General features: G+C 38.0%; 2 protein-coding genes across 8 annotated transcripts in view; both read left to right on the forward strand.

Annotated features, from left to right (window-relative positions):
* Positions 1–1,912: 1,912 nt before the first annotated feature.
* Positions 1,913–21,163, forward strand: ETFALPHA (electron transfer flavoprotein alpha). Of its 2 annotated transcripts, none has more exons than XM_077362083.1 (8): positions 1,913–2,061; positions 2,982–3,164; positions 4,471–4,682; positions 9,288–9,451; positions 12,729–12,887; positions 15,516–15,568; positions 17,458–17,598; positions 20,838–21,163. In XM_077362083.1, exons 1-8 carry the CDS (start codon positions 1,975–1,977, stop codon positions 20,913–20,915), a joined length of 1,077 nt encoding a protein of 358 aa, XP_077218198.1. In that variant the 5' UTR covers positions 1,913–1,974; the 3' UTR covers positions 20,916–21,163. The 2 variants fall into 2 exon arrangements, with proteins under 2 accessions (XP_077218198.1, XP_077218199.1); XM_077362084.1 differs by having other exon boundaries at positions 9,318–9,451.
* A 1,816-nt stretch (positions 21,164–22,979) lies between these two features.
* RECQSIM (RECQ helicase SIM) overlaps positions 22,980–24,300 on the forward strand; it is a 30,041-nt gene continuing 28,720 nt past the window's right edge. For all 6 annotated transcript variants that reach the window (XR_013236989.1, XR_013236991.1, XM_077362752.1 and 3 more), the window contains exon 1: positions 22,980–23,073. The gene's annotated coding sequence lies outside the window, so the exon portion shown is untranslated. The remainder of the gene's footprint in view (positions 23,074–24,300) is intronic.

Below are 24,300 nucleotides of genomic sequence, written 5' to 3' on the forward strand. Positions count from 1 at the left end.
AGAAAAACTCCGCTCAAAATAGAGCTTTTGTTTTCCTTATTTTTCAACCACTCGGCATCATCTCCTCACTCATGCCCTGTTAATCTCTCCCTCTCCCACTCTCACTCTCACCACCCCTCTCTCAACACACGGTAAGGTAATGTTTCATGAAAAAAAATTTCATGGTTGCCAAACATGGTATTAACAGTAATCTGTCTAAACTTCAGGAAGTCTCTTTGTAAACAAGTTATGTTAGGGGTTTAGAACCAATATTAGAAATTACATACCACTTATCTTAAAATCGCCTTCGAGTTGAATTTTCACTATAAAACCGAACCAATCGAACCGATGAAGTAAGTGTACACGAACTGATTCTTGTGGGTCCCGATGTTTCTGCTTTCCATGTTTTAAAGGAAAATGATATGGGGTCATATGGTTACACCGTTACAGCTTATTTATGGGCTTATAATTATAAATTGAAGGTCGCATATAATGCCTGCAAATCAAACATGGCCAATACATTTAAAGCCCACAACTTCTCCTTACTAGCTTTATTAGTATCACTCTCCCCATCCCAATTTCGTTCCCTTTCCCCTCCACTGTAAATTGGGTCATCGTATGGTGGACCATCACCAGTCCAAATGGCCTTGGTCCATGACGAATAGGCGATTTTAGCCTTTGAAGAGAGGCTTTCTCACTTGTACTTTTTGCCCTTCCCTTGGATTTGTTATACATCTGACACATGGTGTGTGATGACCGAGACCATTCATTTTCTTGAGGGTGCAGAAATTTCCAAATCTCTTTTATAGGCGGAGCTGTTTGGATAAGTGGATTTTAGAATCCAAGTTTTAGTTTGAGAGCGGTGTGAAATTCTGGATTTTACAATCTATTGTCCTAGATTTTAATTAAGAGATCTAGTAAAACATGGAAACTCAGGACGATCTCCTACTCGCTTGATGAAAAGAAATTCCTTCTTATCTCTCGTCTCCCATCCAGGATTTTAAAATATTGATATCCAAACGGCCCCTAAAAATATGACTTGAAACAACCTGTTCAATTTTTACATAGAGGGACCTTGGATTTATGATAATATTCCTCTATATTAACTATAATAATCTCATTGTTTTTCTCTAGACCGTAGGAAGAACAAATTTCTCTCAGAATATTTTCCATCATAAATATTGGGAAATGATTTCAACAATCCAATGTTTTAATAAACACGCGTCACGACAAACATGGGAGCGCGTGTTTATCAAATCATTTCCCTATTCAACAATCCAATGTTTTGATAAACACGTGCTCCAATGTTTGTCGTGTAGTATTTAAAGGTTTTAAGAGCTTTTTGAGAACCTCAATATCCTCTGACATCCCTTAAAAATACTACACGACAAATAAGTGAAGCGCATGTTTATGAAAACACTGGAACCCAGAAATAATTTCCCAATATTTTTTTGGGAAATTATATATCCGCCCCTTTTGATCATCAGGAACACTGATAGGGTGTTCCCTATATTAATGACTAAAGAGGAGGGGACTTATGTTAGAAGAATTCAATGCCCTGATTGCCGCAGACACTGACAGGGGTGCTCCTGGTTATCAAAAGGGACGGGTGTATCACTTCCCTATTTTTCCTGCAATTCAAACAGGGTTTCTCAATAGAAGATCTAAGAACACACCTTGGATCGAATGGAAAGCACCATCTGTAAGATGTTAAACCATTTGAGTGAAAGAATCTAGTGATGCATGACAAGATGAACGGTTCTGATCATCACACCAACTCCAGTGGGCCCGAGAGCAGGACATGAAGATAGTTGGGCACTTGGGCGAAGGACACTAGCATTAGTACCGTCATAGGTTTGCCAACTCAGCCATGACTGTTTCGATAACTGATGACAAGGCTGCCACGCTGGCACTCGCTAGTCGGGAGTATAAATACGAGACCAAAAAAAGTGCAAGAGCCAAAGAATCCTTTCTAGAGAAGGGGTGGGGAAAAAAATGGGCGCTCTTGTAATGCTCAGAGCTCTGAGAAATCGAGCATTTTCATCATCGCAATCTTCGCCAGTCAGTTCAATTTGTAGATTTGTAAGTCCTCTTGAGCTATGTAATTCATATATTCGATCAGTTCACATCGATTTGATTGCTTTAAATCTCTCCTTCTGTTTCTAGGGTTTCGAGTAAACTACGATTCATTGTTAGGGATTCTTATATTCTTTCTTTATAGAATTACGAATTTCTTTTGTTTTTAATGCATAGAGTTCGAATTTCGCTACTGTTTCATTGTCTAGGTTTTGGAATCTAATGTGTGTGTTTTTTTTTTTCTGAATTATAGCGAATTAATCCCAATCGATCGAGTTAATTGTGGATTTTTTCAAAGCTTCGACGGATCAATAGAAAATTGTAATAGGTTACAATTTAGAGTGGAAGGAATCTGATATTTCCACCATTGACATTTTCGCAAATTGAAAAACTTATATGGACTTTGGTTGCATAGATAAGGATAGATGTGATGTGATTGGGCTATTCTCATGGCTATTGGTTTGGTCTATTATGATATGGAATTTGCCAGGAAATCGTTACTAAGTGCATATTATTTTGGGGAAAGTGGCAGAAGGTTCATCAATGTTACGGATATTCTAACTCAACTCAGCTAAGCCTTTGTCCCAAACTAGTTGGGGTCGGCTATTCATTTCATAGAAAAGTGGCAAAGTTTATAGCCGGCTTCCAACCTGACGCCTACCCTCCTCCTTTATCCTGGCTTGGGACTGGCTGTGAAAACACAGGCGGAGTTACGGATGACACATTGATATTTTTCTTACCAACTTCACAGAATGGCGTGCTTCAGATAATTACTTTTGGCTTTCCCGGATAAATCTAGAAATTCTAGCATTTACGCTTGAGGGCTATGCTTTAGTTTATATTTATTTAATGCTTTAGGCTATTATTGTTTTTTGGGCTAAGTGCAAGCATTATTTATTCTTTCTTTGTTTTCCCATGTTATGTAGATAAGCACATTGGTTATAGCTGAACATGAAAAGGGGTCAGTCAAACCATCATCTTTGAATGCACTAGCAGCTGCAGGGGCTATTAGTGAGGGAAATTCCATTTCCATGTTATTGGCTGGATCAGGTCCATCCCTTCACGAAGCTGCTTCACAAGCTGCCTCAAGTCATCCTTTACTTTCCCAGGTAACTTTCTTTTCTTTTAAATGATTGCATGAATGCTTTGATGTCATGACCCTCTAAAAGTGACTTATATGCTAAGATTACGTTATTAGACTTAATCTTAATTGCAATTACGAAAAGGACAACAAAAGCATTCCGGCTGAGGGAGCAAGCGTGAGAGCATACACTTTTAGCCAAGAGTATGTGCTAGAAATAGGAGCATAGTTTTAGTGCTAGCGTGCGCCCTAATCTTAGTTGTCAATCCCATTCCGATAGACCTTCCATGTTTCTTCTGGAATGCAACGCTTCAATGTTTCATTTCGGAAAAGACAGGGCAAACATTTTAAGTAGTTAACATTTTAAATTTGGAACAAAAAAAAGAAAAAAAAATGTGAAGAACAATGGCAAAAACTAAAGCAAAAGGTGACTGCATATTTCAAGGCAACTAAATACAGGTCCCTTAAGAGCATCTCACTTATATGGATTAAAAAAATCATAAAAGCTATTGACCTAACTAGATTGTTCCATCTACATAATCCAGATAAAAAGTGATTTTTATTATTTCTAAATTGCCAAATTTGATTGGAGATAGTTTTTCAATGAAATATAGGTCCCTCAAGGGCATCTAACTTATCTAGGAATTTTTTTTTTTAAATAATAAAAACTATTGACCTAAATAGATTGGAACAACAATAATAGTTCGCAATATCCAGAATTGACCCGAGCACAGCCTGGTAATTCTTGTACAATTTCAATTTCAGGTTCGTTATCGGAACTGATGTTTTAAAAATTTTGTTTGGAAATTGGAACGGTATAAATTTGACAAATGAGGGCCTAATACAAATTCTAATGGGGGGACCAATTCTAGGTCTCAGATTTGTTGCATTACGTCAACACTATTCATAGAACATAAGGCCAATTATTGATGTCTTTTTCTTGAAAATATAACGTATTTATTAAAAGGAGAACAGCATTACATAGGGGCAGAGGTTGCCCCACAAGGGTTGTTAGGTTGTGGCAAATTCATTGGGCCCATGAAAATATGATAGGTTTAATGCAGGGAGGACACATGAACACTTTTATACCGAGTTCAGATCTGTGTAAAAGAGTTGTTTGGAAAAACATGCAGTTCTTTTCTTGACTTAAAACTTCATTACGTGCAGTTTAATTTGTAGACATAGTGATGATGCCCATTATTAGATGTACTATTAATATGCTATATATGAATTTCTGCTTGAGTGCAGTAGTAGAGACTTTTTTTTTATATTATTTTCAAATTTAATTATAAATTTGAGGTCTACAGATATTTATTTGTTTCTCTGTCCTGTAGGTGCTTGTTGCTGATACCGATATATTAATGCACCCGCTTGCTGAGCCTTGGGCTGAACTAGTTCGTTTGGTTCAGCAGAGAGGTGGCTATTCACACATCGTTACTGCTTCAAGTTCATTTGGCAAGAACATCCTACCACGAGCTGCAGCTTTGTTAGATGTTTCTCCTGTTACCGATGTCATTGAAATTTCTGGACCACAATTGTTTGTCAGGTTCTCTCTGACTCGCCTTAAACCTTTAATTTTTGTTTTTTTGAAAATTGACATTTATTACTCCCGGAAAGTTACATAGCAAAAGAACGAGTCGTCCCTAAACCATCTCATTTGCGACCTCCTCCTATGTTCAACTACCGGTTTGATCTCGCGTACAAGGTCCCTTAATTCCATGATAAGAGTTTGAATCTGCCACGGACATTTGGAGGTAGTAGAAGCCCTTGTAATGGTGTTAGAAGAATCACCTTCGATGATTAGGGGTCCGAGGTTGTTCTTGGAGTACCATCTAAGTCCAAAGAGTAGCGCTCTTACCTCTGCCTCGTTTGCATCACAGATACCCGCTGGTCGAGAATAGGACATCTGGATCCCTTCATTCGAATCATGAATAACTCCACCAATTCCAGCGTTGCCGGGGTTGCCGGGGTTGCCGATTGAGCTACCATCAAATTTCAATTTACACCATCCATCAGGCGGTGGTTTCCACTTTGGAGTAACCTTATCCTCCACCTTCCTCTCCCATATGATTGCATTCCAGTTTCTTAGGTTCTCACCTTAAACCTTTAAATGAAGTAGTATGTTTGACAAAGTGATGTGTTTATGCGTTGGAATCCCAGAGAAAGGAGTATTTTGTTATGAATAGAGGGGGAAATGGTACACTTGCTTAGTTGACATGTCTCATGTTATCATTATCAAATGAACTAACAAGAGATGAAAGTAAAATATAAAGGGAAGGGATATATGGATTTGTCCTAGTTGTTAGAGGGAGACATTCTCTTTATTTATTAGCTTGCTCTAGAGTCTAGAGTGAAGTGCTGTAGTAAAATCATCATCAGGACGAGAAGGTAAGGTGCTTATTTTGCATGTAAATCCAAGAGCAACCTCCATTTTCTTCTTTTGTATTAGATGTCCTTAAAAGTTTATTATATTGCATTGTCTACTAAAACTTGGGTTTTTCTATCTTCCCAAATTTGGGTTTTGTTTCAACTATGCACTATCATGTTTTTTGTTTACTTCTTTCATTCTATAGTTACAAGAAACTATCTTGAAACTGGAGCAAGTTTGCAACATTAAGTGTAAGAGAAATGTCATACTTTTCTGGTGGTTCGACCTTATAGGAATTTTCATTGATCCGTCGGAGAATTCGACATGAACCAATCCTCTTCTGTTTGGGCTTGTTGTAGGTTCATAACAGGAATCACTCTCATAGAAGATAAACCATCACCAAATCTCCCTCATTGAGAATTCTAGGTCATCTATGTTGATTGGCATCGAAGATAGAGGAAACAATTGTCTGGTCCTTACGATTAAATATGGATGACCTAAAAAAATGGTAAGCCTCTAAAACCCATCGTAACAAACTTGAATACCAAAAAAAAAAAAAAACCCTGAAATTTCTCCACTCAAAAAGGCAAGAGATGGTGGATTTCCACTGAGCTTTGAACATATGTGGGCCCTCTCTTAACATCACCAGTTTGGCCTACTTGGATCATCCTTTCTTGTCTTTTCTTCTATAGTAAGTCTCAATTATTCTTAGATGTATTTTCGCATCATTAACCATAACCCTTTTTTCTAAAGAGACAGGAACTTCTAAAATTGATTTTAGAAACTGAAACAATTACAAATGTAATTTTTGTCACCAATCTTGTTTAACTTTGACAGTTTGACCCGCATTTTGGCTCGAAACTGTGAAATACTTCTTTCATAGACATACTTGTCGTATATCTCGAAAAGATCTTTGGAACAAGCGATAGATCACATAAAACATATGATATAATTAGTGAAAATTTAGATGTTTCAGAAGTTTGTGCATCAATTTATAGACTCCTTATTTTTTAAGTTTCTAAGAGCTTCAATTTCCAAAAAAAAAAAAAAACGTGCTTTGATTTACAAGAAAATCAAAACTGAAAGAAAAGTTAGACAACCCAGAAAGTACATGGATCTAAAATACTTGCTTTCATCATCCAAAAACATGATTGTTTGTGTAGATCTGGATGATTCTAGAAACAAAACATAACCAAATGAGGAATCATAAAAATATCGATATCTCAAATCGTGAAGATTCCCCGAAGTGTTTAATCCATCATTGACCTGACAGTGGAGACTTCAATCCGTTAAATACAATAGAAGTGTAGGAGCCTTATCATGTTGTAGGCTTGGGATAGCCCTTCCTACCTTTGAAAGTTGCTGACTTTGCTGCTCCAACTGTTATTACCCAACACTGTGAACGGTCGTTGTGGGCTATGGAAAGTATCTGCGAAAGCCTCATCTTGTTGCCTCTTTTGGATAATATTCTCTTTATCATTTACTCCTTGGTTGCTTCTTTATCGCATCATATATGTATGTATGTATATACTCTGTGGACAAACATGTAGTCCTTGTTCTCCCTCCTCAGTTGGATCACTCCAGATTTATGCATCTGGTGGCAAGAAATCTGTTCCTCAAATGGATCTCAGAAAGTACCTCCAAAATTAGAGGGAGCACTTGTCTGGTCCTTACGATTAAAATCTACTTGAATTGCTTAGAGTGCACTTTGTGCTCCTTCATTATTTAGGAGCTAGATGTCAACGTCCCCTCTGCCGCTATAGTACTTGGTGCAAACCCAGAGGCTCGTGAATACTACCAGGAACCTTAGGAGCTTAATGGAAAATTTCATAACCCATGAAATTAAACATCCATATAACCATATCATAACCCATATAACCATATCATAACCCATGAACAATTAAACAAACATTTAATGGTAAATTTCATCCAAGTAAATTATAAGATTAGCTCTAAAAGATAAACCATTAAGGAAAAATGCTTCTACAACAAACAGTTGTTGCACAGACCAACTTAAATAACACAAAAGATGAGAATCAAGGATTCAAATATGATGAAATAAACGCTGTTTGGTTACTGTCCACGAAAGAAAATAAATGTCTAAGTCCCAAAACTGCACTAGAAGTGGCAAAATCTCTAAAATAGGCTAGGGCAATTTATTAGCAAGGTTCCTATGGGTTTCAAAAGGGCAAAAGGTTCAAGAAAGGGCTGAAAATAATGGAAAAATCTCACCGGAAAAATGCAGCAGTCCTTTCGTTTCAATTCCGTGCTAGCAAGGGGTCCAAGAGTGGGGGAGAAGCTCGTGGGGAGAAGCTCGTGGGCGCGATCCGAAGTCCGGGCAGCAGTGTCGACCCAAAATAACTTATAAGGGGAAGGATCTAAGGGGAAGATATGAAAGGAAAATGAAAGATGGAGGTATAAGAGGGAAAAGAGGGAGATCAAAGAATGAAAGTGGAGATCTAGAGTGAAATAGAAGGGGCGAGAATGCAAGAGAGAGTTAGGGAGGAAATCTGAGAGTGAAAGAGAGGAATAGAGGGGGCGAGAATGAGGAGCCAACGAGAGAGAGAGAGAGAGAGAGAGAGAGAGAGAGAGAGAGAGAGAGAGAGAGAGAGAGAGAGAGAGAGAGGAGGGAAGAAAAGAGGGAAAGAAAGAAAATCTAGAGAAAGAGAAGAAGAAAGAAAGGGAGAGAAAGAAAGGGGAAGAAGAGAAGATGAGGAGAAGAAGGGAGAATAACTCACCTTTTGGGAGAGAAGGGAGAGGAATGACGCCTAGGCGTTGTGTGGGAGAGGGGAGCCGACGGCTCTCTTTTTCTTTGGCGTCTTGTATTGTCTTAAAAAATTAGGGCTTTCTCCTCAATAACCCTCTTTTATTTTCCTTTTTGGTGGGTCCCTTTGCTAGCTCACTTAAGTGAGGTTGAAAAAAGACTGCAATGCTCTTAATCACAAAGAAGAACAGTTAGTCACATAAGGGCATGATAGGAAAACCAACTAACAAAGAGGGGAAAAGGCAAAAAGTGGTGTGTGCAAGGATGGGTCCTAGGTAATGTGGACATCCCTCACGTCTAGGATAATCAAATAATGCTAAATAAGTCCAACAAACAAAAATAACCAAGTGCAAACATAATAAAGTAATGATCCAACAGTCGGATCACATTAGTACTCCATCACGAAAAAGCCACGATGCTTTAAACATAGGCGTGAAAGGGTTATTTCCCCTTGCTTTTGTTAGAGATCAACAGGCGATCAATTATCTGAAAAAAGCGGCCAAAGAATATCCAAACTATTGTATAACTAGAATAACAGCTCCGAACTCCTCTTAAAGCAGAGGTCAATACAAATTGTTCATAGTAAACGGATATCATCCATAGTCCTCATATACCTTGTTCATGGTGTTCCTACATCATGCAATTGGATTTTCGTGGGTTTTAGTAAATGTTTGGAACAAAACTTGTTCATTTTAGAATGCTACAGTTCTTCACGTTGAACAAAACTTGTTCATTGTAGAATGCTATAAAAACTTGCTGTGAACCTTAGCTATGATACTTACCATTAAAAAAACATTAGCTATGATACTAAGGCGTCAGCATTTATAGTTTTTGTATCTTTGTTGATATATTTATGGATAATTTCATGTATTATGAAGTCTTTTCTTGTAATATTCTTAGGCATGTTTGTTACTTCGGCTCTTATTTTACTTTTGATTCAGTTGATTACGTTTCACTTAATGAGTATCCAGGTAACTGCTTGAGTTATATTGGAATTAAGATCTGCTTCTCTCTGACAGGCCAATTTATGCTGGAAATGCTCTTTGTAGCATCCGTTACACAGGTGCAGATCCTTGTATGCTGACCATTAGGTCCACGTCATTCCCATTGCCCTTGATTTCAGCTGATTCTAAATCGGATGCAGCACCAATTTCCCAGGTTGATCTCTCAACCTTTAGTGAAGGTCTGTTTTGTCCTTTCATTAATTATGTCCATGACATTTTGTGGATGTTTAACTGTGTTTTTTTGGTTATATAAATCAGTTCAGGCAGACTAAAGCTAACAACAATCGGAATGGAGCCCCTAACCCTCGCCTCACTAGAGGGATAATATTTACCACTCGAATATGAGGGTGTTCACATGGATGTTTAACTGTTGGTTGCTTAGAATGTCCACATAGTTCGCATTTCTCCCAAGATTTAGTATTGTTTCATAGGCTTGTTTATTTCTATAAATTGCTGAAAAACTTTCTGCTGAATTTTTTCTCTGCCAAGAGGCACCGAATCATACTCTATGACATTGGTGCACCTGGAAATCTTAGGCCAGAACTCCTTGATATCAACAATTTGTTTATCCTTAAAAAAAAATCAATAGCATTATATATCTTTGGGAGCATTGCAGTACATTTCGAGTTGATGGCTGGTTTGTTTTGTGACAATAGTAAGAGTTCCACATAGGCACTCAAACATCATCGGCTCACATCCACATAACTCTTGGATTAAATGTAATGGAGAAATCCTTTGGGACTAAGATTCATCTCCTTATTGTAACTTAATATGTTGCTTTAATGCATGAAGTGGGAGGTGGAGATATTGTCCTCCATAAGGATTGACCTATCTCATATGAGCTACATAAAGAAGGCAAGAGAGGAGTGATTGGAGACTGATAGGAAAACAGAAATCATGAGAAGGTAACTCTAATTTCTTAATGAGGATATATTGCCATGGACTGACTCTTAGTTAGGAAAATTGGATGATAAATGATGATCAAGGAATTACAAGAGAAACATAAAATGATGTGGATATGTTTCAATAACCCAAATTGGACTACTGCGAGGGAGTGTTAAACTCGATGGGGAAGGCAAAGATGTGATTTGTCAATTTCAGAGGATAGGGATTGACCGTGGCATCTTTAGTGAATATGTGACACTGGTGATGTAAAGAGGAATATATGTTTTGGCCAATTTTGTTTTGTAATAGTTTGAATTTTGTTATGGATATTTTATATTGGTCACTTTCTACGGTTTATGGCCCAAGTAATCGAAGGGACCTATGGGCCTATGGCTAGAATTAGATCATTTTTATAGGTTTAGGATTTATTGTGGTGTATGGCAAAATATCACTTGACCGTTTGTAGTTGAAAGAATTGCACAATATCATTGGATAGTTTATTGTATAACACTGTCTTGGTTAGGAAACTTGTTGACTTGTTGTGGAAGAACTTACTTACCTCTCAAACATAAGAGGCAGCAAAGGAAACCATAGACAAAGTTTTAAATTTCAGTTTTGGTTTCGGTTATGAGCGTCACGGAAACAGAAACATTTCAGTTTCGGTTGAAAATTTTGGTGGAAATCATGGAAAATTACGGAAACATATAGAAACATATGCCAATGATAGAATTTTATGATGAAATTTCAGAAAATGTCAGAATAAGTACAAATATACACTTAGCAACCATCACATAAACAAGACATCCATCCATAACGGCTTAACAACATCGGATACCTAGTGAATGCGTTGTCGTGCATGTCTGATAATTCAGTAAATATCACATTTCACATTTAATCCATGTACATATTTATACATAATACATGCACCATATTTCATTGTTTTCACATGGAAACGGAAACATATCGGTTGTCTCGTGTCGGTTTCAATGGAAATTTAAAACCATGATCGCAACATCGTACAATCATTTAAAGTTTATGAAGACTGGAACACCAAGGTTTGAGCGGTAGGTGTAAATAGAATGAGATTGCTGCCAGGTTACTACACAGGTTTATGCTCGTGTTTATATCATCGTGGGACACTTCATTATGCTATGCCACTTCATTTGAAAACTCACCATGTACCACAGGCCGACATTGTCAAGTATCTTGTTGGTTAGCTTACCATAATAAAATAAAATGATGAAAGCTTCATGAATGTGATGGACCGTGAAAGATGATTTCTTTAGGACATAAATTTAAGCCATTATTATCTTGACTTGAGAGTGATATTATAAAAGCCATAATGTTTGGTTTTGTGATTAGATCAATAAGCTAGATGAGGCTGATTATTAAAAAAAAAAGAGCCACAAAAAATGTTAGGATGTTCATAATAGGCATGCTTCCAAGATTCTTTTAAGAGGGAAGTTATACCCGAAGATGAGAGAGGTAGTTCTGTTATGTAAATAGCCACCAAGTTAGGAAGGGTTTGTTTTCTAGAAACGTAAGAACACATTGACAAACATAGATATAATGGCAAAGACTGAATGGGACACTTTTTCTCTTTTCTTCACCCAAACCATTCAGTTGTGTAGTAGTCCCCAAAAAAACAGCTCCTAGGGAAAATGAAAGTGGTCATCATGATGAGAGAGCCAAATTTAAGGCTTAAAAGAATAAGGCACAATGGTCTATGCATGACTGTAGTTAATGATGTTGCTCAAAGAGGCTAATGGACTACCCTCCTACTGTTTAAATCTATCTTTTTTTTTACATCTCAACGTCCGTCATTTTATGTTTATCTCAATGTTTAAGTACTTAGATTCAAACGAGAAATTGGCCTAGGTAAAAAGAGACTTGGGCGTGTCAATGATTGATGTGGTCAATTTTTTATTAATTGTTTATTGACTTGGTGAAAAACTTGAACTCGGACTAGAATTCGAAGAAGGTAAAAAGGGGAGCGACTCAGGCAAGTGGATGATTGAGTCGGGGAGTTTTTAAATAGTTGTTTATCCTCCTATAGCCATATAAGTATTGCACTGTGTGAAATTCATGTAAGGCTTTAAAATATAGAACAAAACATAGATGTTGCAACATTTCATACTTCCTCCGTATGAAGGTTCTATTTTGGGAAATTAACAAAAATAAGGTATGGTGTACTTTATTCAACGAACAAATAGAAAATCCACTTCAGAATCACCTCGGAGCTTTTCTTACCTGGTTTTTGCTTCCTGACCTACTTTTTCGGTTCTATATTGCATCTCCGATAGTGTTGGCTTAAAGTTGTTTATGACTATACTTAATGGCTTTTACGGCTAACATTACTTCTTGTGTTGTATGGTGAGCGTTGATCTTGATAGAATTTTTATAATTCACACAACCCGAGGTTTTCACTTATAATCCATTCAGTTGGAGGGTTTTTAAAATGACAGTGGGTGTAGTTTGGTTGGTAACTGTAGTAACCTTGGGTAACAAATAGCACGGGCTCTAACATTGTCTGGGTAAGGATGCATCATAATTCTAGTTTCCTTTATGCAGTGGTCCTAGGGAAATCCAAATGGGTCAAGCTTACTTCTCAGGATACAGAACGACCAGACCTGGGGAATGCACGTGTTGTAGTCACTGGCGGGCGGGGTTTGAAAAGTGCAGAAAATTTTAAATTAATCGAGAAGCTTGCTGAAAAACTTGGTGCAGCAGGTATGTGATCTAAGATTTTTAATTCTCATGAAGCCTCCTTAATTTACCATGGATTCATGCAGTCATTTCATGCCATATGAGTCGTATGACCCTTTTCTCAGACTCGAGTTTAGGTTGTTGATGTTGTTCTTGATACATCTTTTATGTTGGGCGTTTGTATGCATGCTATATAGATCGTCCATGTAATTCATCATATATGTGCAATTGTTTGTAAGACATATTGATTATGCATGTATGTTTCATTTAGGATGTACTGTTTCTCAATTGAGAGCCAGTCTTGCGACTTTCTTTTAATGAAAATAAATGCTAAAAATCTCTTGGTATGCTGAAGACGAAAATCTGATCAATCTGAGCAAAGAAAATAAAAAATCAGGGTTCATGTTCCTTTTTGAGGGAACTCAAATTTCACCTGTACATATTGGATCGATTTACACTACATTTTCATATCACCCTATATTAACCAAGATGGGTTGAATTCCTTTTTTGTTGAAAAGCTTATTGTTGCTGACTTATTAGGCATTTTCATGACCGTTCTAGTATCTTACATTTTCGTATCACCCTATATCGACCGATATGGGTTGAATTCCACGTGAAAAGCATATTGTTTCCGGCATATTTTGCATTTTCATGTCAGTAGTCCAAAAAACTGATCCACACCGGGTGTTACGTGTTGTACTGGGCAATAGTTTAATCCTTGCTTCAACTTCCTTTTACTAGTATCTATCCAACATTAACCCGGTGTTTCAAGTAGAGAAGTCTGTTATAGTGAGTTATGCTGCTCCTATGGCTTTATACAATCATATCTACTGCCTCTGCACCATCTTCAGTCGGAGGAGATTTCTCTCCCTGTATTGTGTAGGACAATGAAGAACAGTCCTTCATTGGCTTGGAAGAAGGTAAGGTGATGTAGTAGACTCATTAGTAGTATATACATTATAGAAATAAGGGCATTTTACTCTTTTGGTTATGTATTGTATCAAAAGGCAATGTGATGCTCCTTAGTAGTATAATGTAAATCAGAGTATTCATCTTTATGCGTCGTTTTTTCCTAAAATCTAGAGACCATATTTTGAGACTCACCCCTGTGGAAAAATTGGGGATATACGCTTGAGAAATCATAGCACAGACATGTCTCACTTAATTACAAATCTTCTAAAACCTAATCGCATCCCCACCAACCCTAAACTTAACCTTGGACTAAATAAATTATCTTGAACAACAATAGACCGATACACTTCTGAGCGTTTTCTATAGGGGGTTTCTACACTCCCACTCATAGTTTTAAAACTCCCCCTCATCATCATGGACTCCCCCGAGTCGACTCCCTTTTACCTTGGCCGCATTCCGCGTTTTGCCCTACGGAGTCAATAAAAACTCCTTTGACTCTCCTGAATTATGACCGCATCAATCGAGTACTCAGCCACGTCAGTTGCATTCTTCGGCTGCGCTCCACGTTGCATCCGTGTTTTTAAACACTACTCCCACCGAACCCATCCTACCCGATATTTAGTACTCCCAATGACTACAATCATTTGACCAAAAGCAAAATATTCCTCAATTCAGTATTTTTAATTGAAAGCCCCGCATATGCTTTTAGCTTACAGCCTCCTTCCATTTAATCAAGGGGAGTATTCCGATGCCCTTGAAGTGCCAATATTGAATCAAGGGTGTCGGAATATCGTTTCCCTTAACAAGTGTTGAACTTTATGGCCTTCACCCCCCTTCTTCCATAATAAATCTCTTGAAGAAAAGTATATTTGAATTTCATCCAATTTAGAAAGAATTTTTTAAGGATTTTTTTTCGAAACTGAGGATTTAAATGATGACATGGAACATATTGGAGGGTTAGACTGGGAAGCTACAATAAGAGTTATCTTTTTGCTGAAAGAGAAGTAATTTATATTTCAAGAAGCAAGCGTCCTCTCTTCTTTCTCCACAAGTGGGCCCCATAAAGCCTTAGAAGGCAGTGAAATGTGCAAAGGCAATCCGAGACTAGTGCTAGGAAATATACTAATTATTCTTTCTTCATCAAAATGTATACCTTCCACGGACCTTATCTCAAAGTTCATTCTAAAGCCCATCTGAATATATATCAAAGGTTAGACCATTCTTCCACCTTGTTATTGAAGAAGTCTAGCCACATCTGCAAATTGAAGGTGTGACAGAGAGAGCAATCTTCTACTAGCTTCAAGCGCTGCATGACTAACTATGGAGTGATCCTAAACCTTTAGGTATCACTATAATGATAAAACGGGATAGGCGGCCACTTTCTCTAATTTCTCTTGCACTACAAAAAGAATCACAGCAGAGAGCCATTAATGAGACTTGGAAATGAAGCCAAAGATAGCTAAAGCTGTATCCATGATCTTCATTTTTTCTCCAAAATCCGTTCTTTCTTTAACATACTCAATAATTGTCCAATCAACATTGTGATATGAGCTTTCTATATCAAGTTATCAACCTCGGATTATGTTGCAGCATTACCTCCATGATTTCATGAGTTGATACATTGAACAATGGGTTTACCTCCATGATTTTGTGAGTAGATACATTGAACAATATTAAAAATGGCATCCTTTCTGTTTATTAATGTAATATGACTGATCTGTTTCCATTCTTGTTGGTCAGTTGGAGCTACTAGGGCTGCTGTTGATGCAGGATATGTTCCTAATGAGCTCCAGGTATCAGTGCAATGACTGTTTTCATTCCAACGCCATAATTCGCAATTTCACACTATCTCATTGAACAATCAAACATGCTATATTTCATATTATCTGTTCTTTTCAAGTTCTTATACGTACGCACAGGCATAGACACACCCACACATATATATTGTTGCTAGTTATTTGCAAAACTAGATCTAAAATCCATACGTGTGATGAGAGTAATGTATACAGTTTAATCTTTAATTGTTGAGATGTAAGGAAAGATATTTAGTTAAAAACATCTGCAGAAGTGTGCCGTGACTGCCGTCATTATATCTTTGTTTTGTTATCCATATGGAGTGTAGATATTGCTTCCTGGCATATTTTTCTGGAATTTCATGACTTTTTTGCTGTAAAGATTTCTTTGATCTTCATCTTTATTGTTAAAAGGCTGTTTAGGTTTTGTTTTCTGCAACCTAAAGATTTATCATTGATTCCTTAGGGGAATTCTTGGTCCTGAAGTTTTCCAACTTTTCCGCTAGTCATACAAATCCAAAGAAATTTGTCCCCTGCAACATGGATCTGAACATCGTCCCCGTTGGAAATTCGCGGTTCAGATTCTATGCATTGTGTATCAGGTCCTCTACAATGTTGGCACCAGCGACCATGGATCTGGACATCGTACCCGTTGGAAATCCGACGGTTCAGATTCTATGCATTGTGTATCAGGTCCTAGCAATGTCGGCACCAGTGACCTGCCATAGCCGGTTTTAAGGCCATGGGACTGTGAAAATGCTGGAAATGGGGGTGAAAATATCGGTTCCCATATGTGTGTGTCTATATAGATAAATTTATCTGAGCGATACCTCAGATAGCTTATCTATATAGGGTTTCTTTTTATTATTGAAAATTTTATATAGGGATTGTTATACCCCTTTAACACATTAACTGACTGCTTCCAACAGTCTTTGCATAAATAATTCATGAAGGGAATCAGAAGTCTCTAAATTTCAGTTTGCATGGTAAATCATGAACGTCAAAGCTGCCAGTGTAGGATTGATAACCAAGCCATCCTTTTTTCTGGGAAGAATAACCAAGCCATACTATGTTTTTTATCACAAGGTTCTAGAGCCTTTTTTGGCATTCACAAATGACGATAGACCATGTTGTATGGTGTCAACCTCTTCCTCCTCTTTCAAAACCGCCTTTTTTATCTTCTAACTTAAGAGTAACCTAACCTTATAGTGTTGAAAAAAATTAGAAGGTCAAGTTTTTTCACAGTATCAGCTTGATTTGCAATGCTTTCCATACATACCAAGTACTTTGATTCTGTGACTACAGATTGTTTTTAGCCAGAAAAGCAAGCAAAGAATATGGCTGCTTCCATGAACTTTATGTTCCCACAACCATTTTTCATGCATGTGCTGTGCAAATGCCTTTATCTGCTTTTTTTTCGAGTTTCTTCTATTCCGTGTCCTGCAGGTGGCCAATGAAGTCAGCACGATTTAATCCTATAAGAGTGCTGCTACGGAAACCGAGAGTGGAACCGAACAAATCCCTCCACGCCACATGGCATAGGGGAGGTAGTTTTGCCATTTTAAGTAAACAAAAAGCTAAAAAAAGAAGAAGGAAATGATTGGTACTGTGGGAAAAGGGTATTTGTTCGGTTCCACTCTCGGTTACCATATCATTATTCATCTTATAATATTTAAATACTGGCCAGCATCTCTTTTATAAGTTCATGTGGGCCTTCGTTCTCCTGTTAAAATGAAGCTGTTGTAGAATTGTAGTATACATCCTTGTATCATCTTCTTATGTTATCATGCTTGCAACACATAGAAGATTCAATAAAAAATAATGGATCACATTCCTCTTCTTTTTTTCATTAGCTTTTAATGTCATCATATCTTTTAATTTCCTTTCAGGTTGGTCAGACTGGTAAAATTGTTGCCCCGGAGTTGTACATAGCTTTTGGGGTTTCAGGAGCCATCCAACATTTAGCTGGAATGAGAGATTCCAAGGTTATTGTCGCTATAAACAAAGATGCTGATGCACCTATATTTCAGGTGATGCCCTAAATGCTTAATTTATTCCTGTTATTCTCATGTTTTGTGATGACATCAACACTTAGATCTTGGGCACCAACTGGCAGTTTTTTGAGGTGCATGTTACTGAAACTATACCAAGTTAGAGTTTTCTTCCATCCGAAGAGCATATAATTGCTTTTTGAGAAACAATTTGTTGGTTAGCGATTTCTCCCTGTAGAGACTCGAGTTTGCATCAAATCTCAGTCATTGTTTCATCACCTATCACACTGTATATGACTGCATCCGCCAAATATAGGCAGATCACACTAACCGCCTTCACATCTAGCTCTCTTTAATCATCTTCACTAATCTTTCCTGGTTTCCTGGCTTTGCCCCATAAAGCCTTCACCAAACCGTGCTGAACCAATAGGTCTCTCTCTCTCTCTCTCTCTCTCTCTCTCTCTCTCTCTCTCTCTCTCTCTCTCGCCCCGTTGAATTTCTCCACCTCGAACTTGGCATCTTCATCGCTGCAATCACTCAAAACCTTGCTTTGATACCACTTTGTTGAAAACCGAGATATCTCTAATCTTCCATAATAGGTCAAGCTCAGTGTGCAACTAACGACAAGATGATGCAAGAAAGACAAGCACACAAAGCAAGAAACACAAGATTTACGTTGTTCGGCAGTGTGTTTACTTACACTGGAGAAGAGAGTTTCACTAAGTATTAGGTTTACACACTCCCTTTTGTACTTTTTCTCTCAGCCAAGAAAATGCCCGAAACTGTTACCCCTGTGACTTTAATATGTAGCTATATTGATGCCACTACATCAAGCATTACCTAGATATCCTTATGTCGCAAAGCAAAAATTAAATATGTCATTTGCTGCAACACCTCGACTAGTATCTGCATCACGCACATTAGTCCGTCAGGATGATGAATCACTACCGGAATATAAGACATCTGCACAAAACTGGTTATAATGTATGGAATATGAATGGTCAATACGTTATTTCCTCACTAAACTCTACCCTGCTCCAAAAAGTTTTAGCAGTGGTCTAGTATCTTCTGAAGATGAAAATTCTGTTTGATCAATTTGTTGCAATCAAATTGCCCCTTGATGAGAGAGAGATAAAGTTCGTTTTGCATAGATTGGACTTAGAGATCAGTATTACATCTTTAGAATCTCAGTGTTGAATCCCCCATCATTTTTGACATTCCTCCGATATGATGGCCTTCTTCAGTCAAAGAAGTCATTGAACAAGACAAGGACCACTCAACATTTGGCTCCAAACTCCTTCGATACATCTATTCAAGTAGTTTATCTTCTACTCGCTAACATGAATGTAGGCAGGGGCATGGCTGTGGTCAAGGCCAGAATCAACATTAAGGGTATATGCACCCACTCGACCTGGAAAGCACGTGCCTCAACCCCCTTATGGTGGTACCCAATGTTGCTTACTTCTCACACCACCAGGACTTACCACTTCACACTTTCACAGACTTACTTTCCACGGAGACTACATTTTCAATTGGCGAACATATATTACCTGTTCGTTGCGGAAGAAGAATCCATTTCTCATCTCTTCAATTATTGTAAAATGACCTATGTTATTTAGGATCAGGTGCTCATATGTTATGGGATCCGCTGGGTATTCCTTAATTCAATTCAAGATCTGATTAGGAGTTGGGGATTATCAACTCTAGGCTCCCTTGGTATGATACTCTGGCAACTCACACCTTTTGCAATCTTATAGAAAATTTGATATTTTTTTTTGAAATAGCAAAAAAGATTTGATATGATACTCTCCAACATCAGTTTTTCATGTGTATTCGGTGGACAACATCGTTAGGAATTGGGGGTCGATCCTGACCGGTAGTGTCCCCAAAGCAAAAGCAGGAGCTAGGTGGAAACCCTCTCCAATCTAGGCATGGCAGGGATTGGAGATGCTTTTAGGAACTCTATGGATGATATCATCTACTCATCTGTTGGCGCAATTGGTCATAGACTCTTCTAAAGACAAGGCACTTGCTCTTCATCGCCTCTTGTGCATTCTCGTTATTTAGATGGAGGGGAACCTAGTAGTGAAGAGTGGCTCTTCCAACTCTTTACGGTGGGCCAAAGTGATTAGCGACGGTCTGTGGAGGATAGCCAAGTTCATTGATGATATTCGAGACATAAATTTGCATAGAGCTATATCCTTTTTGATTATTCCTAGAAGTACCAATGGGCTGGCTGATTGTCAAGCCAAATCAGGGGCTTCTAGTGTTCTTGTTTTTTTTTTCCTTTTTTTTGGAGTGGTCTTCTTTCCCCCACTTAATTGTCCTCATAATCCTTTTATTAATGGTTATCTTTTTTAAAAAACAAGAAGAAGAAAAGGAGAAAAACAAAATAGGGGCTCGAAGTCACGGTCGAGTTTCGCCCCCGCTCCCCCATACCCTCTCCACGGATCATCCACCCCATGGAAAGCAATAATGGGATCCCAAACCCATCTGTGATGTCTGTGGAAGATGACAATGTCGTCGGCTATGATACATGCCATGGTGTCAACTACTCGGGGGTGGGGTAGCGGCAATCAGCATCTCCCAAAAAGCTGCTTCATGTTGGCCTTGAGCAAGTTGAATCCCCTTGGACAGGATGCACGATTATCAATGAGATGTGTAAGCATGTTGAAAATACCATGAAAGTAGATCTTGAAAGATGAAATGAAAGTTTGATGGGTAGCACCTTGCATGCGAAAGACTCGAGTTGCTTTAATAACTTAACCAAACAGGTCGTGGTGCGGATATCATTAGTGCGCGCGCGCGCACACACACACACACACACACACACACACACACACATATATATATATATATATATATATATATATATATATATATATATATATTATAAAGTATAAACATGACTGAAACTTTATGATACTTTATGTATTAGTGGATGCTTTAAGCACTGCTACCTGTAGGAACGTTTTTTAGATGATAAAAAAATATTAAAAAAGAAAAGAAAAGAAAAATTACATCCAGGTGAGAGCTTGCCAAATACTCAGAGCATCTCTCATGGTTAAGTTATTTCAGTATGCATGTTTCTGGCTTTCGCTTGCTGCATGTACTTACAAAAATAAAATTGCATTAATATTTCTCAGACAGGGAACGAAAAAAAATTTGAAGGAATAAATAGACCAATTTTTGGATTTAATGGTGTGTGCGTGTGCGCGTGCTATCTGATTGGTTCCATATTCTCTTTTATGTCCATTGCTAATTACTCATCTCTGCAGGTTGCCGACTATGGGGTGGTAGCTGATCTGTTTCAGGTAATAAACGAGTTGCTGGAAAAGCTTCCAGAAAGAAACTAGTTTTGTATATTTTATTTTCTTGATGTCATAATAAGCTTGATAACTCGAATGAGATACAAAATGAAAAATGATTTCACCTGTTCTCTAGCTCTAATGTGATGCTGAGAGAATGGTAAGTGGTGATCACCCCTTTCTTCAATATATCCCATCACAATTTGGTCAGAATCAGGTTCATTTTCTAAGTTTAAAACAAAGGACTGATGAATGAGAAATGGATACCTCTCAGCGGCTAAATTTTCTGCAGTCAAGCCACTACAAAAGAGTCCTAATGGATGAATGTCATGGCGCCACACAGGGATACCTATTCAGGTTAAAGCTATCTTTGTTCTGAACATGCCCATTTAGGGTGTTTGTTTGCCATTTAGGGTGACCTGTGTTTTTTATTGCACAATTAATACGTTGACAACTCAGTATCTACTCCCCTTATCACTTTTACTAAGCTTTTAATTCGGCAACTCTCTCTCTCAGATTTCCATGTTTCTATTTGCTGAAGGTTTAGTTATAAAAATGTCTCTTGAGATCACAGAGAAAGAAGATTGATCCAGTGACTAAACTGCATGGGTTGTTGGCACCTTCACAACTTGTGCGATACTTTCATGCAACACCATTCCCCTAATCCATCAAATAAACTACTGTCTTTGCTACCATGCTATAAGTTTTTTACTCTAATGATCTTGCTTTAACTGCCATTAGGATCTGAAAATATACATAGGCAGTGATGGGGAAGGCCACATGAGATTAACGACTGCCCTCTCTATAGACTGAGTACACTCTGTATCCAGGATTACCATTCACATAACTACTTGATTTGATCCTTGAGTTATACGTTTCCTAAGAGCAAAATTCTTGAAAGCATCCCCTTTGGAAGCATTTATACTCAAAGTTGATCATATGATATGAAGTTCGATGAATAGGCTACTTCATGTCTTCCAAATTAATGGTTTAGATCACATACGTATGTTAGACCTAAGGTTTATCATTATAAACATAATTTAACAATGATCATTTAAGTAGTAACCTCTTGAATTTGAATTTAAATTCTCAAATTTTAAGATCCCTATTTTCACCTATGGGATTTGCAAGCGTCCGCCAGAAGGCATGTCCTGTTGCATGTGAGAGCAGCCACATTCACCTAAGGCATGTCCTGTTGCATGTGAGAGCAGCCACATCATGAATGAAGACAATATCTGCTGAGAAGTGAGCCATTGTCACCTATTATGATTATACATGAGAATTCATGAGGTGGGTGGGCATAAAGTCCAGTACTTTTGAGAAAACTACAGTGAGGCCCGCTTCAAAGGAAGATGGATGAACCCCCTAGATCATCTCCATAGGATGATCCTAACCCTCCATTCTATAGTGTTTTTTATAATGTGCAGTCCCTCTACAGATCGAAAGGTTAGGATCATCATATGGAGATGAGCTGTGGGGTACAATCTATTTGGGTTGTGGACCAACAAAAGAACGGTTTAGATCCATGCACACTGTACTTTCTGAAAAATAGCGGATTTCATGCTCACTTTTTTGTCTTTATTCATTTATTCATCCTATGTCGCTGCTCTCTAATGCAACAGCCCGTCTGAAAATGCCTTTTGCGATGAGTCCCGAGCAAATGCCTTTGTAGTAAAAGCAAAATTTTTTTAGGTATTGATATTGGCACTTCCATAATTTGCTAATGGCACTTCTCACTTTGTTTTATGATTTTCACGGCTTTTATGATGAAAAAAAAATAAAAAATCCTGTTTGCCATATGTGCCCTTAGATGCTATTTCGAATCAGAAAAGCATAAAACAAAGTGAGTAGTGCCATTATCAACCCCCATATATCTTAAATCGACTTTCCCATGTGGATTTTTGCTATCGGGGAGATTTGAACTTGAGACCTTTGGCTCTGATATTAGGTTAACATTTAGAGAGAGAGAGAGAGAGAGAAAGAGAAGAGAGACACATGGGGCGGAAGAATATCATAGCCCTAAAATACCCTCATCTTTTACAAAATGATGAACATATCCCTAGAAGAGGGCTATATATATGCACGTTCAAATTCTCAGTTTGCCGGTAGCCCCTCTCTCTCTCTCTCTCCATCGTCCTATTTTCGGGATAAATTTCAGATAACGGACAATTGCTGCAATCGTTTTGAAATTGAATCGCTCGAAAAGGTGGGAGTGTTGCTCTTAATGATGGCATCCCCTAGTGCCCTAGTTCGTTATTTTTTATGCGTTTCTCGCGCTTGTAGAGTCGATTATCTTTTTACAGATTTGTTGAATTCTACGTCGGAAATCTTTCCCAAGTTGTTTAGATTAACATATCTCAGTACCTCTTACGTTTTTTCTCTTAATTCCTTTTGTGGTTGATGATTTTGATGGGTCAATGATCTGGACATTCTCTAGGTTTAATGAACCCAAACAATGTCAGTTTGGGTTTTATTTATTGACGGATCTACTTTGTTGGTTTTGTTAGCTTTATAGTTTGATAGTTTTTATGATGTTGCATGGTGAATTAGGATACACTTTTGTTTCATTGTTTTCTAGTTTGATTGTGCGGATATTTTTTCTTTCTTCCCACTTTTAGCATTGTTAGTTATACTTTATGACCATGAATCTTTTTATATGTTTCATCATTGAGTTTGCATCATCCTTGTTTTTAACGCGTTATGTGCTTAGGTTTTCATCCCATAAATATTCATTAAAGACTCTTAGAAATTGGTGCTAAAGATGTGGAGGATTGGAATATTCATACATTGATGTTTTTTTTTTTTTTTTTCTTTTTGAAATGGTTAAATCTAAATTAATGGAGGAAGAAAATGAAAGATCTCCCAGGACGCCCGATTCACCTCATCCCTAGCTAAATGGTCCGCCTCGCTATTAGCAGAGCCACAGACATACTGGAATCGCATAGGGTGATGTTCCGCACGGTCTCGAATCTCCTCGATCAAATCCACGAATCTCCACGGTCGCGAATTGCTCCCATTAGCCATCTAATGGTGTTTAGAGAATCCCCATCAACTATGAATCTGTCCAACGTACTCTCTTCAGTGATCCTGATGCCTTGAAGTACTGCTCTTACCTCTGCCTCGTTGGAATCCTTAATCCCAACGATACCCGAAAAAGTCCATCTAGTCTCCCAGTCCTCATCTCTAAGTAAATCTCCCACCCTTACTGGCCCCGAGTTTCCAATACTTGACCCGTCAAAATTTGGCTTGAGCCACCAAGGGTCACGCGGCACCCAACTGGGAGTAATCGGGTCCTCTCTCTATGATACAATGCAAATTTCCTTCCAGCATCTGTAGAGGTCAGGGGTGGAGTAGAATCTCAAGGAGGGTAAAATCTTCACCCATTGAGATGATCTCGGCGAATGTATAGAAAGCCCCTGTGGATCGGTTTTTG

This window comes from Tasmannia lanceolata, unplaced genomic scaffold (assembly GCF_043159265.1).
Source record: "Tasmannia lanceolata isolate RefF3 unplaced genomic scaffold, GAP_Taslan_0.1 ptg000019l, whole genome shotgun sequence".
NCBI lineage: Eukaryota > Viridiplantae > Streptophyta > Magnoliopsida > Canellales > Winteraceae > Tasmannia > Tasmannia lanceolata.